Below are 14,228 nucleotides of genomic sequence, written 5' to 3'. Positions count from 1 at the left end.
GCTGAGTTTCACCAGTTCAGTATTCTATTTTTACCATAGCCTGAAGGTAAGGATGAAAATAAAGAGGCCGAATCTAGTTTAAATGTCTTCCCCAACTCTCTGGGGCTAAACATTATCCATCACTGTCGACTAATCCTTCCACCAATTACTACAAATCTATGCTCCTGGTCTTTGTCCCTCTGCTCAGGGAAACAGGTCTTTCCTATTTGCTCTGTTCATTCCCCTCAAACACATCTATTCCAAAGAAATAGCCCAAACCTCTGCAATCTTTCTCACAATGGCACTATTCCAGTCCTTATCTTCTTTGTTTACTTGCTTTATTTAAAATATAGGCCAGAGTAGAGTTGAATATATACATTTGTACATACAAGTTTTTAGAACATTCAATGGTGTTTTCTCAAATTGACTACACACATTTTGACTGGCTTTGGTGTCAAATTTGTTTGCAGACTGAACTAAAACTTCTCCATCATTCATTCATTTTCATTTTACACAATTGAAAAAAAATTGGCTGTCAAATCCATGCAATGATGTTTTACAATTACTTACCAGACAAGTAAAAACTCTTCAACTCTGCACGTCGGATTTCTTTCCTTGGAACAGATTTTCTTTTATTCTCTGCTGTATTATTCCCTTTTTTCAAAGAATTTTCTGAATTATCCATCAACTTTTCATTGTCAACCATATGTTGTGAAGATGCACTCTGATTTTCTTTAGAATGATCTTCACCAGTTTGTATTTCTATTTTAGGCAATAGATTTTCAGTTTTGCAACTTGAAGATTCTGCTTCCTTTTGTTTTAGTTGCTTTGTTCTTTTTAACCTTAAAATAAAACATTACTGTGAATTTATGGCATCAGGTACGTATTTGCTCCTGAATACAATATGGTACTTTGCAATGTAAGATGATATCAAATTCATTTTTCCTTCTTATGTCTGAGGTTATTTCAAAAAAGAAACGAACATTATCCAAGTACATCCCAAAATGTATTTTCATAACAAAAAAAATCTCAGTTCAGTTTTGGTCTTTTCAACTGATTTAGCCTCTAACTTTTTCTGGGGAAAGTTCCAAATTTGTGCAAAAAATTGCTTTTTAAATTTTTTTTGTATATTTATTGAAGGTAATAGTATACAAACAATAAAAAGATACAAATATACAAAGTTTTCTCCCTTTATTCCCCCTCCCCCTCGTTCCCTTGCCCCCTAATAACTACCCTCCAAAAATATATACATAAAAAAAGGAGTTAACATATCCATATTACTATCTACTTATTGCCATGGAGGATGCCATCTCCATCCAAGAAGAGAAAAAGAAAACTTTACTACATTTCTAAATCTATATATTTCATATACGAGCCCCACACCTTAATGAAAAAATAATTATCGCGTAAATTATAAATTATCTTTTCCAGTGGAATACAAGATCTCAACTCTATAAGCCATCTTTGAATATTCAACTCAATTTCATTTCTACAAGTGATAGCTATACATTTTCTAGCCACTGCTAATCGAATAAATGCAATTTGAAACTTCTCTAATTTTAGCCCCAAAATCAATGTCGTGCTGTATCCCAACAAAAATAACATTGGATCAAGTTCAAATTTAAATAAACCTTCCAAAAATTCCATAATCCTACACCAAAAAGGTTTCACTTTTTCACAAAGCCATACTGAATGTAAAAAAGATTCAATCTCTTTACCACATCAAAAACAAAGCCAAAGAACTAAATCCATATTTCTTTAACTTCTCAGGGGTTAAGTAAAGCTGGTGAATAAAATTATAATGAACTAATCTATATCTCACATTCATTAATTTAGTCATGCTATATCACATAACTTAATCCTATTTTCCATTCTTCCTGAGATATTGGAATAGACAAATCTTTATCCCATTTAATTCTCGCTTTATACAAATCTGGTTTACTCATTTTACGTTGCAATAAAGCATACATTTCTGAAACAAATCCCTTTTTTTTAACCCCCATCAGTAAGTAGAATTTCAAATTTAGTTTGCCTAGGTAACCTTAGCTCATGTCCAAAATTATCTAACAACAAAGCATGAACTTGATAATATGCAAACAATGTATTTGACATAATTCCAAATTTTCCTTTAAGTCTATTAAATGAAAGAAAAGAACCAGCTTCATAGCAATCTTGTACAAACTTAATACCTTTCTGCTTCCATGATTTCAAGTATTGATTATTCATTGTAAAAGGAAACAATTTATTCTGATACAATGGAGTCCTCTCCAAAATTTTACCTTTGGTTCCAACAATCCGATTCCTATTATATTCTTCTTTTTGGCTTGGCTTCGCGGACGAAGATTTATGGAGGGGGTAAAAAGTCCACGTCAGCTGCAGGCTCGTTTGTGGCTGACAAGTCCGATGCGGGACAGGCAGACACGATTGCAGCGGTTGCAAGGGAAAATTGGTTGGTTGGGGTTGGGTGTTGGGTTTTTCCTCCTTTGCCTTTTGTCAGTGAGGTGGGCTCTGCGGTCTTCTTCAAAGGAGGTTGCTGCCCGCCAAACTGTGAGGCGCCAAGATGCACGGTTTGAGGCGTTATCAGCCCACTGGCGGTGGTCAATGTGGCAGGCACCAAGAGATTTCTTTAGGCAGTCCTTGTACCTTTTCTTTGGTGCACCTCTGTCACGGTGGCCAGTGGAGAGCTCGCCATATAACATGATCTTGGGAAGGCGATGGTCCTCCATTCTGGAGACGTGACCCATCCAGCGCAGCTGGATCTTCAGCAGCGTGGACTCGATGCTGTCGACCTCTGCCATCTCGAGTACTATTATATTAGATCTCCATTAAATGTTTTAACACAGGTAAATGACAATTTTGTAAAAGATGAGGATTCCATTTATAAATAAATTGATTTGTATTTTGTTTCAGAAATCTGAGCCATCTCAACCTTAGCCCATATCGAAGATTGATCAATATCAAACATCCTATTAATAAATTTAAATTGAGCTGAAAAGGTGGTCATTGTAATCCTCCTGAAGCACATCTCCAAGTCAATTTTTGTAATGACACTCTTGCCAACTTACCTTTCCACTAAAAAATATCATATTAAGGCATTCAAATCCTTAAAAAAATTTTCATGTTTACAAGGAATTGATTGAAACAAATATTGTATACGCGGAAAAATACTCTTTTCAATGAAACTTACACGACCTATCAGTTTTATTGGTAAATCTTTCCATCTATTTAAATCATATTTAATTTTACTCAATAAAGGCAAGTAATTTAACCTATATAAATGATGATAATCAACATCTACAACTATTTCCAAATATTTAAGATTATCAGACCACCAAAATTGAGTTTTCTGTTTACAGATTGAATAGTCTTCATTTACTAATGGCATTATCTCACTTTTCTCCCAATTAACTTAATATCCTGACATTTTACCATACTGCTCTAATCACATTTGAAGATGTTCTAAGGATTGCTCAGGAGGTGTTAAATATATTAAAACATTATCTGCAAATAAATTGATTTTACATTCATCTGAATTTATTTTAATATCATTAATATTGCCATCTTGTCTGATCAGTTGAGCCAATGGATCTATCACCAACACAAATAAGGCTGGTGACAAAGGACATTTTTGCCTGGTCGATCTGGTCAATGTAAACGAAGATGATATTTGTCCGTTTGTCACCACCCTGGCTGATGGATTCTTATCACCCTCACCCAACCAGTAAAGAGTGGTCCCAATTTAAATTTCTCTAGTACTTTAAATTTTAAAAAAATTCCACTCTGTCAAAGGCCTTTTCTGCATCTAAAGCCACTATCATAGGTTGGTTGGGTTGCGCTCGAGAAACATTAATCAAAGACATCAACTTAACAATATTATACGCTGAATATAAATTCTTAATAAATCCAGCCTGATCTACATGAATCAGCTTTGGCAAAAATTTAGCTAATCTATTAGCTAGAACCTTAGCCATTATCTTATAATCTACATTTAATAAATGACCCGACTTTTAACGGATCTCTCTTTTTTTGGAATTATTGTAATCAATGCCTTAGAAAAATATTCTGGAAAAGAGCCAGTTTCAGTAGCCTGCTTCAAAACTTCCATTAGCACAGGGAGCAATAAGTCATAAAATTATTTATCGAATTCGGAAGTAAAACCATCCTCGCCCGGGGATTTCCTTCCAGGAATAGTTTGCAGTGCTTCTTTAATTTTCATCTCAGTAAAAACGCCATCTAACCTCTTCAGCTCTTTGTCCTTTAACAATGGCAAAACCAAATTAGACAAAAAAATTTTAAAAACTGCTTCTTGATATCATTTTGAGTGGGCTCTAATTTTAAGATTATATCACCTAATTCTTAATTCGTTCCACCCAAAGAAAATGTTTCAATTTACTTGAAATTGATTTAAGTATTATACAAATAATGTAAAAGAGCAGAAGAATTTAGGGATTCATTAATATCAATTCCTTACTGTCATGATAATGAATATGTATGAGATGTACCGGAAGTCACGTGGTATGAGAGAGAGATAAGAACACAAGCAAGAGAACAAAGGAAACGGGAGAATAAAGACACTGAGAAGTTTAACTGATAAAACTTGTGTTTGATGTTTTATTAACTTCACATTTCGGGCCACAAATGTGATATTGGCGACGAGGATGGAAGAAGCTTGAAGAAAATTAAAGACTAAACAAGATTACAGAGGATTACAGACAACTTCAAGGTGATAAGAATTTTCTCTTTGACTCAGCACTTTTGGGGCTGGAATATTTCCTCATGGCTGGGGCAGACGGTGACTTTCTAACACATAGTGGAATTGCTCATTTTGACCCGACTGGTGATGCAAGCACTGTAAGTGTGAAGTGGAAGGCATGGCTGGAAGAATTTGAATCCAACGCTGACAGTCGTGGCCTATTTCTAGATACCAGTACAGTTGAACAAAAAGCGCAGAGAAGGGCGTTACTTCTTTTCACTGCTGGTCCCGGAGTTCGGGAAACATTTAAGACACTTTTGAATACTGGAAGAAAGGATGAGTACCGGAAAGCAGTAGATGCATTAAATGCACACTATGTAGTGACACCGAATGCTACATTGCAACGCCATTTGTTTCAAAGAACGAGACAAGAAGATGGCCAGACAATTGCTCAGTACGTGACGAGACTACGCCAGCTAGCTGTTGGATGCAATTACATGCCAGCTGATTTGGACAACCAATTACTGGATCAAGTCGTGCAGCACTGCAGATCAGATAAACTCAGAAGACGTCTACTGGAAAGAGGGAGTGAGTTGGAACTCACCAATGCTTTAACCATTGCTGCTGCATTAGAGGCTGTTGAAGGGCAATTTCATACCATGACCCTGAAAGACAACTCAAGCCAGCAAATTAAGAGGCTCTCACATCACCATAACCAGTCAAGATATACGTCGACACAGGACGTGGAATGTTATAGATGTGGAAACCGAGGTCACTCTGGAAAAGACCCATATTGCCCGGCCAAAGGCGAAGTTTGCAGAAAGTGTGGAGGTAAGGACCACTTTGCAAAGAAGTGCAAAAGCAAATCCAATGCAGACCAGAAGAGGAAGAGTACAACTTCCAAAGGCAAAGCCTGGGGGAAAGGAAAGTATCCTGGAAAGAAAGATACCATTCGCCAGATAGACGGTGATGATGATGATACCCAGGAGGGACAGAGTTGTTACCAATTTACGTTGAATGAAGTACATCATGAGAAGGTCCCAGTGATCATTGGTGGAGTGACAGTGCAGGTCATTGTAGACTCAGGCAGTGACAGTAATGTGATTGATCGACATTTATGGGAGAAGTTGAAAAGGAAAAAGATCATCTGTACCTCAAAGAAGTGTTCCAAGAAACTGTATCCATACACAGCAACCAAGCCATTGCAGACCATTGGATGTTTTACTGCAACTGTTGAAGCTGGAGATAAGTACACCGAAGCAGAGTTTATGGTCATAGAAGAGAGGGGAGAACCATTGCTGAGTAGAAGCACAGCGCAAAACCTGGCAATACTTCATATTGGAGCTTGTGTCAATTCAATTCAGTCATACAAGGATATGAAGCAAGAATTCCCCGCAGTCTTCTAAGGAGTAGGAAAGCTGAAAGGTCGACAATTGAAGCTAGCGGTAGATGAAACGGTCAAACCCAAGGCACAACCAATGCGCCGAACTCCTTTTGGACTTCGTGGGAAAGTCAAAGCCAAAATTAAAGAATTGATCGAACAAGACATTATTGAACCGGTGGAACATTCGACACAATGGGTCAGTCCCGTAGTGATTGTGCCCAAACCAAAGGATGACATAAGACTATGTGTTGACATGAGAATGGCCAATGAAGCTATAATTAGAGAACGACACCCTATACCAACAGTGGAGGAAATACTTCAAGAACTAACTACCAGCAAGGTATTCTCAAAAATTGATCTGAAATGGGGCTATCATCAATTAGAGCTGGATCCAAGTTCCCGAGATGTAACAACATTTGTGACTCAATGTGGATTGTATCGTTACAAGAGACTATCATTTGGAATTAATGCAGCTTCGGAGATCTACCAGTATGAAATCCATCGAGTGATTCAAGGCATTCCTGGAGTTGCCAACATTTCTGACGACATCATAGTCCATGCACCAATGAAGGAAGAGCATGACAAACGGTTGAGGCGTGTACTATCTAGACTACAGGAGGCAGGCCTTACCGTGAATGGAAACAAGTGCCAGTTCGGTGTGTCAGAAATGGACTTCATGGGACACAGACTTACACGGGAAGGACTAAACCCTGCAGAGGCCAAGGTGAAAGCTATTGAAGAGGCACGTTCACCTCAGAACGCAACAGAGGTGAGGAGTTTCCTGGGATTGGTCAATTTTTGTGCAAAGTTCATTCCTAATTTCGCTACAGTGGCAGAACCACTAAGGAAACTAACCAGGAAAGGTGTACCATTTCATTTTGGATCTGAGCAGAAGAAAGCGTTCACAGCGCTGAAGCAAAGCCTGACAGATGCAAAAACTCTTGGATATTACGATCCGGCGGCATCAACCAAAGTCATAACGGATGCCAGCCCGGTTGGTTTAGGAGCCGTGTTGGTTCAGATGCATGATGGAGGACCAAGAATCATTGCCTATGCCAACAGATCGTTATCAGATGTGGAAAGAAGATACTCTCAGACAGAGAAAGAAGCACTCGGACTTGTATGGGCCTGTGAGAGGTTCCATGCATATTTATACGGCATTGAATTTGAACTCATCACAGATCATAAGCCATTAGAGGTGATCTATGCACGTAGATCCAAACCATGTGCCAGAATAGAAAGATGGGTACTCAGACTACAACCCTACAAATATAAAGTAATCCACATTGCAGGGAAAACAAACATTGCAGATCCACTGTCCAGATTGGTGAAGGTTGGTGGTCCACAATCCAAGTCAGAATTGGGAAGAGAAACAGAGAGCTTTGTACGCTTCGCAGCTATTCAGGCGACACCGAAAGCTGTGACTACGAAGGAAGTCGAGAGAGAATCCGAACGTGATCCAGAACTCATGGAAGTAAGAGAATGCATACAGAGTGGACAATGGGACAAGTGTACTCACAAGGCTTACATTCCCATTAGAGACGAACTTTGTTGCATCGGACAGTGTGTATTAAGAGGTTGCAGATTGGTGATACCGCAAAGATTGAGACCGAAGATCGTATCCTTAGCGCATGAAGGACACCTAGGCATTGTTGGTACCAAGCAAAACCTCAGGACCAAGGTATGGTGGCCAGGTTGTGATAAAGACGCAGAGAAATTTGTTAAAACTTGTCACGGATGTCAAATCACAAGTAGGAGTAATCCGCCAGAACCGATCCAGAGTACGCAACTCCCGATAGGACCATGGATCGACGTAGCTGTTGATTTCCTTGGACCTTTACCGACGGGTGAATCAATTATGGTAGTGATAGATTACTACAGCAGATACTATGAGTACGTGGTGTTGAAGTCCACAACCACTGAAAAAACAATACAAGCGTTAGCAGAGATATTCGCAAGATATGGATTACCTGTTACATTATACTCTGACAATGGTCCACAATTCATTTCAGAGACATTTGCGGAATACATGAGGACCACAGGTATCCACCATCATAAAGTAACTCCGAAATGGCCGCAAGCCAACGGAGAAGTAGAGAGACAAAATCAGTCCATTGAAAAACGATTGAGGACTGCACACGCAGAAAGACAAAATTGGCGAGAAGCTTTGCTATCTTATGTGGCTGTCTATCGAGCAACGCCTCATGCAACCACTGGAAAAAGTCCCGCAGAAGCATTTTTTGGGAGAAAAATCCGCACAAAAATGCCCGAAATAAAGGAAATCCGAGACGACCAGGAGATGAGGGACCACGATGCTGAAAAGAAAGGTGCAGCAAAGCTGTACACAGATTCGAAACGTGGAGCCAAGTACTCAGACATCGTGCCAGGAGATAATGTTCTAGTGAGGCATGAAACTAGTGGTAAGCTTATTACCATCAACCCTATACTGTCGTATCCAGAAGTGGCAGTATGGTGACAGTCAAGTCTCCGACTGGAGTCCTGTATAAGAGAAATGTATCAGGTGTAAAAAGGTACCAGTCCAGAGATACATCGAGCGAAGAGGTTGAAAGGCCAATACGAGATGCTGAAACTGAGAGACCTGATGATGTTCCAGAGGCAGTTACCAGCACTCCTGATGAAGTGACTAGAACGCCAGAAACACCCGAAGCCGTGGCGAGCAGTATTTCCGACGCTGAGAGTGAACAACAGAGAAGCGACGACAATATCGCAGGCAGGCCAAAACGAAACCAGAAAGCGCCCAAACGATATGAAGACTTTGTGCCATAGTTTTAATAAGAACTTTGGGATAGTATTTTAATCTTATATCATAAAGTGCATGTATGAGTGCTGTAGGAAGTAAATTTTATGTAGTTGAGTTATAGTATTACCATTAGTTATGATGTTTGTAGGTTTCCGAGGGATATTGGTAAGTGAAGGTAAAGTTTATTTCTGATTGAAGGAGGGATGTCATGATAATGAATATGTATGAGATGTACCGGAAGTCACGTGGTATGAGAGAGAGATAAGAGCACAAGCAGGAGAACAAAGGAAACTGGAAAATAAAGCCACTGAGTAATTGTAGTTTGAATTCAGCTTTAGATTTAGTAATAAAGACTTGTATAAACTGAAGTTCTCTCGGTGTGTGTGTCTGTTTTCTTTCGGTAGCTCAAACACTGTGACCAATCTAAAACGAACAAAGTGAGAGGTACAAGTTTACCCAGGACATCTTCCCATTTAGAAAATAATCTGCCCATTCATTTTTTTTACCAAAGTGCATAACTGAGCACTTTCCAAGATTTTTCATTTGCCACTTCTCTGCCCATTTTCCTAATCTGTCCAAATTGCTCTGCATCTTACCAGTTTCCTCAACACTACCTGCTCCTCCACCTACCTTTGTATTATCGGAAAATTTGGTCACAAAACTATTCATCCATAATCTAAATCATTAACAGACAACCTAATAAGCAACAGCCCCAACACTGACACCTGTGGAACACCATTAGCAACTGGCAGCCAACCAGAATATGATTCCTATATATTGACTTTCTGCTTCCTGCCAATCAGCCAATGTTCTACCCCTCTACCCACAGTAGTATGTTTCCTGTTATACCATGGGCTTTTATCTTGTTAAGTAGCCTCTTGTGCAGCACCTTTTCAAAGGACATCTGAAAATCAAAAATCAACATATCTAGCCTGCTTCTTCAAAGAATTCAAATAGGTTTGTTAAGATTTTTCCTTAAGGAAACCATGCTAGTTTTGGCCTGTCTTGCATTGTGCCTCCAAGTGTTCTGTAACCTCATCCATGACAATTGACTCCAACATCTTCCCAACCACTGATATCAGGCTAACTGGTCTATAATTTTCTTTCTGCTGTCTCCCTCCCTTCTTGAATAGTGGGGTGACATTTGCGATTTTCCAGTTCTTCAGGACCATACTGAAGTCTAATTATTCCTCAAAGATTATCAATGTCTCCACCACCTTTACTGCTGTTTCTTTCTGAACCCAAGGATCCATGTGGTCTTACCTATCCTTAGACCATTCAGCTTTCTGAGCACCTTCTCTCTTGAAATAGTAACTGCATTCACTTCCCTTTCTTGCTACCCTTTGACATCTGCCAACTTGCTAACGTATTCCACTGAGAAGACAGATTCAAAGTTACTAATTTAGTTCCTCTGCCATCTCCTTGTCTCCATCATTTTTCCAGTGTCATTTTCTAATGGTTGTATATCTATTCTCCCCTCTCTTTTACTCTTGATATACATAAAACCATAGAACATTGCCCTTCTAGTCTATGCCAATTATTTTTCTGCCTAATCTGACCAACCTACACCCAGTCCATAGTCCTCCATAACTCTCTCATCCATTTACCTGTCCAAATTCCTCTTAAATGTTAAAATTGAGCCCACAATCACCACTTCAGCTGGTAGCTTGTTCCACACTCCCACCACTCTCTGTGTGAAATTCCCCCTTATGTTTCACCTAAATTTTTCCCCTTTCACCCTTAACTCATGTCCTCTGGTTTGTATCTCACCTACCCTCAATGGAAAAAGTCTACCTATATTTACTCTGTCTATCCCCCTCATAATTTTAAATACCACTATCAAATGTCCTCTCATTCCTCTATACTCCAGGGAATAAAGTCCTAACCTGTTCAACCTTTCCCTGTCACACAGTTCCTGGAGTTTAGGCAACATCCTAGTAAATCTTCTCTGCACTCTTCCTATCTTATTGATATCTTTCCTGTAGTTAGGTGACCAAAACTGCACACAATAACCCAAATTTGGCCTCACCAATGTCGTATACAACTTTACCACAACATACCAACTCCTGTACTGAATAATTTGATTTATGAAGACCAATATGTCAAAAGCTCTTTTTACAACCCTATCTACTTGTGACACCATTTTCAAGGAATTGTATATCTGTAGTCCTCGATCCTTCCATTCTATCACATTCCTCAGTGTCCTTCCATTTACCGTGCATGTCGTTTCTTGGTTTGTCCTTCCAAAATGCAACATTTCACTAGTCTGCATTAAATTTTTCTAGATGGTCCTGATCTCTCTGCAAGCGTTGAAACCCTTCTTCACTGTCTACAGTGCCTCCGATTTGAAAAAGGATGGAAATTCACTCCGATTTGCATCCCCTTACAAATCTGCAAACTTGGAGATGAAGTCGCTCCAATGAATGTTGAGGATGGAGCAGAGACAACGCTGGTGGAAGCATTCTAGGAGCCGTAGGTGATGCTGGTAGAGGACCCATAATTCGGAGCCGAACATGAGTGTGGGTATGACAACGGCTCTGTATAAGCTAATCTTTGTGAGGTTTTTCAGTTGGTTGTTTTTCCAGACTCTTGTGTAGTCTTCCAAAGGCGCTATTTGCCTTGGCGAGTCTGTTGTCTATCTCGTTGTCGATGCTTGCATCCGATGAAATGGTGCAGCCGAGATAGGTAAACTGGTTGACCGTTTTGAGTTTTGTGTGCCCGATGGAGATGTGGGGGGGACTGGAAGTCATGGTGGGGAGCTGGCTGATGGAGGACCTCAGTTTTCTTCAGGCTGACTTCCAGGCCAAACATTTTGGCAGTTTCCGCAAAACAGGACGTCAAGCGCTGAAGAACTGGCTCTGAATGGACAACTAAAGTGGCATCGTCTGCAAAGAGTACTTCACGGACAAGTTTCTCTTGTGTCTTGGTGTGAGCTTGCAGGCGCCTCAGATTAAAGAGACTGCCATCCGTGCGGTACCGGATGTAAACAGCGTCTTCATTGTTGAGGTCTTTCATGGCTTGTTTCAGCATCATGCTGAAGAAGATTGAAAAGAGCATTGGTGCGAGAACGCAGCCTTGCTTCACGCCATTGTTAATGGAGAAGGGTTCAGAGAGCTCATTGCTGTATCTGACCCGACCTTGTTGGTTTTCGTGCAGTTGGATAACCATGTTGAGGAACTTTGGGGGGCATCCCAGGTGCTCTAGTATTTGCCAAAGCCCTTTCCTTCTCACGGTGTCGATGGCTTTGGTGAGGTCAACAAAGGTGATGTAGAGTCCTTTGTTTTGTTCTCTGCACTTTTCTTGGAGCTGTCTGAGGGCAAAAACCATGTCAGTAGTTCCTCTGTTTGCGCGAAAGCCGCACTATGATTCTGGGAGGATATTTTCGGCGACACTAGGATTTGTTCTATTTAGGAGAATCCTAGCGAAGATTTTGCCTGCAATGGAGATCAGCGTGATTCCCCTGTAGTTTGAGCAGTCTGATTTCTCGCCTTTGTTTTTGTACAGGGTGATGATGATGGCATCACAAAGGTCCTGAGGCAGCTTTCCTTGGTCTCAGCAGAGCTCGAGAAACTCATGCAGTTTGGCATGCAGTTTTGCCGCCAGCCTTCCAGACCTCTGGGGGGGATTCCATCCATACCTGCTGCTTTGCCACTTTTCAGTTGTTCAATTGCCTTATATGTCTCTTCCCGGGTGAGGACCTCATCCAGCTCTAGCCTTAAGGGCTGATGAGGGAGCTGGAGCAGGGCGGATTCTTGGACTGAGCGGTTGGCACTGAAAAGAGATTGGAAGTATTCTGACCATCGATTGAGGAGGGAGATCTTGTCGCTGAGGAGGACTTTGCCGTCTGAGCTGCGCAGCGGGCTTTGGACTTGGGGTGAGGGGCCGTACACAGCCTTTAGAGCCTCGTAGAAACCCCTGAAGTCGCCAATGTCTGCGCTGAGCTGGGTTCGTTTGGCGAGGCTAGTCCACCACTTATTTTGGATCTCCCGGAGTTTGCACTGAAGATGGCTGCATGCGCGACGGAAGGCTCGTTTCTTCTCTGGCCAGGACGGCTTTGCAAGGTGAGCCTGGTGGGCAGCTCGCTTCTTTGCCAGCAGCTCCTGGGTTTCCTGATTGTTTTTGTTGAACCAGTCCTTGTTTTTCCTGGAGGAGAAGCCCAGTACCTTTTCAGTGGATTGCAGTATGGTAGTCTTCAGCTGATCCCAGAGGGTTTCAGGGGACGAGTCCGTGAGGCGGATTGCATCCTCAAGCTTTGCTTTGAGGTTTGCCTGGAAGTTTCCTCTCACTTCGTCTGACTGCAAGTTTCCAACATTGAACCTCTTTCTGGGGCTTGAATTAAATGTATTTTAAATCACAGGTCTGTAATATCTCTCTCTTGCATGAATAAACAATTTAACTTTTCAAAAATCTTGCAAGGTGGTTGAAGTGGTGGGAAGTCTATAGTTTCTCCTTGGACATGACACTGAGCTATTGATCACTAGGAGATAAGGCACTAAGCTTTTCCAATTTCATTCTGCATAAAGACCTGATAAGCAGCTGATTCAGCAACCAGTAGCTTCAGTGGCGCATTCATTAACAAAATATGTGCATGAACAAGTGAACAACAGAAGGCTTTTTCCTCAGGATTTATTCTGTAAAGAATGGTCCATCAATTACTCAGCACTAATGAAAGGAGGTTGAAATGTAGAAATCTGTGTGTGAGAAATCATGTTTTTGTTTAGGGGAGCAACAATGACAGAGGGGATTAGAAAGGGAGAGAATCAATGCCTAAGCAGTACGAACTATTAATTAAAAAAAAAATCAGATAACTAAAATGAGGGCAGGGAGAAGTGGCTCATGTGAACAAAAGAAGCTGAATTGGGAGAGAAACCAGAAAAGTAGTTCAGATTAATTGGTGGGGTAACTGTAGGAGAAACAATTAATATTTCAACATTTTCCTCATTTCATTCCTTCAATATAGCTAAATATACCATGGAACTTACAAATGATGGTTTATGGAAAAATGAAACATTTCCCATCAAGTTGTAGCATTATATTTTCACTATATTTAATGGGAATTATTTTCATTTTTTTCCTTCCATTTGATGGATGAGTTCAATGGGAAGGAAGGCATTAATTGTTCATCTCAGATGGTCACAGGTCATTTCAGAGGCTGATTAAGAATCAACTATATTGATGCAGTATACTTGGCAAGACAGCAGAATTCCTTCTCCTAAAGGACATGAGAGAACAAGATGGGCTTTCGTAATAATCTGATAATTTTATTGTCACCCACATGAAGGGATACTTTTAATTCCAGATTACAGTACTTACTTGACTTTAAATCCTAATAATGTCTCTAGAATAGCAAACACATCTATATATTAGTCTGGCAAATTAATCATTATGCTATCAATTCAACCAATGGCATG

The 14,228-nt window shown here is 40.4% G+C and overlaps 1 protein-coding gene across 5 annotated transcripts in view; it reads right to left on the bottom strand.

The window, feature by feature from the left end:
* LOC138736839 (nuclear receptor coactivator 7-like) overlaps window positions 1-14,228 on the bottom strand; it is a 156,947-nt gene that overhangs the window by 88,199 nt on the left and 54,520 nt on the right. For 3 of the 5 annotated variants that reach the window (XM_069886932.1, XM_069886931.1, XM_069886933.1), the window contains one exon: window positions 550-821. The exons of 1 other annotated variant lie outside the window; for it this stretch is intronic. In XM_069886932.1, coding sequence (XP_069743033.1) covers window positions 550-821 — 272 coding nt within the window. Of the gene's footprint in view, window positions 1-549; window positions 822-14,228 lie in introns of those variants that run through there. One more of the 5 variants, XM_069886934.1, reaches the window with a different exon arrangement.

This window comes from Narcine bancroftii, chromosome 6 (genome assembly GCF_036971445.1).
Source record: "Narcine bancroftii isolate sNarBan1 chromosome 6, sNarBan1.hap1, whole genome shotgun sequence".
Classification (NCBI taxonomy): domain Eukaryota; kingdom Metazoa; phylum Chordata; class Chondrichthyes; order Torpediniformes; family Narcinidae; genus Narcine; species Narcine bancroftii.
Note: the sequence above shows the minus strand (reverse complement) of the source record. Positions and strands in the feature narration are given on the sequence as shown.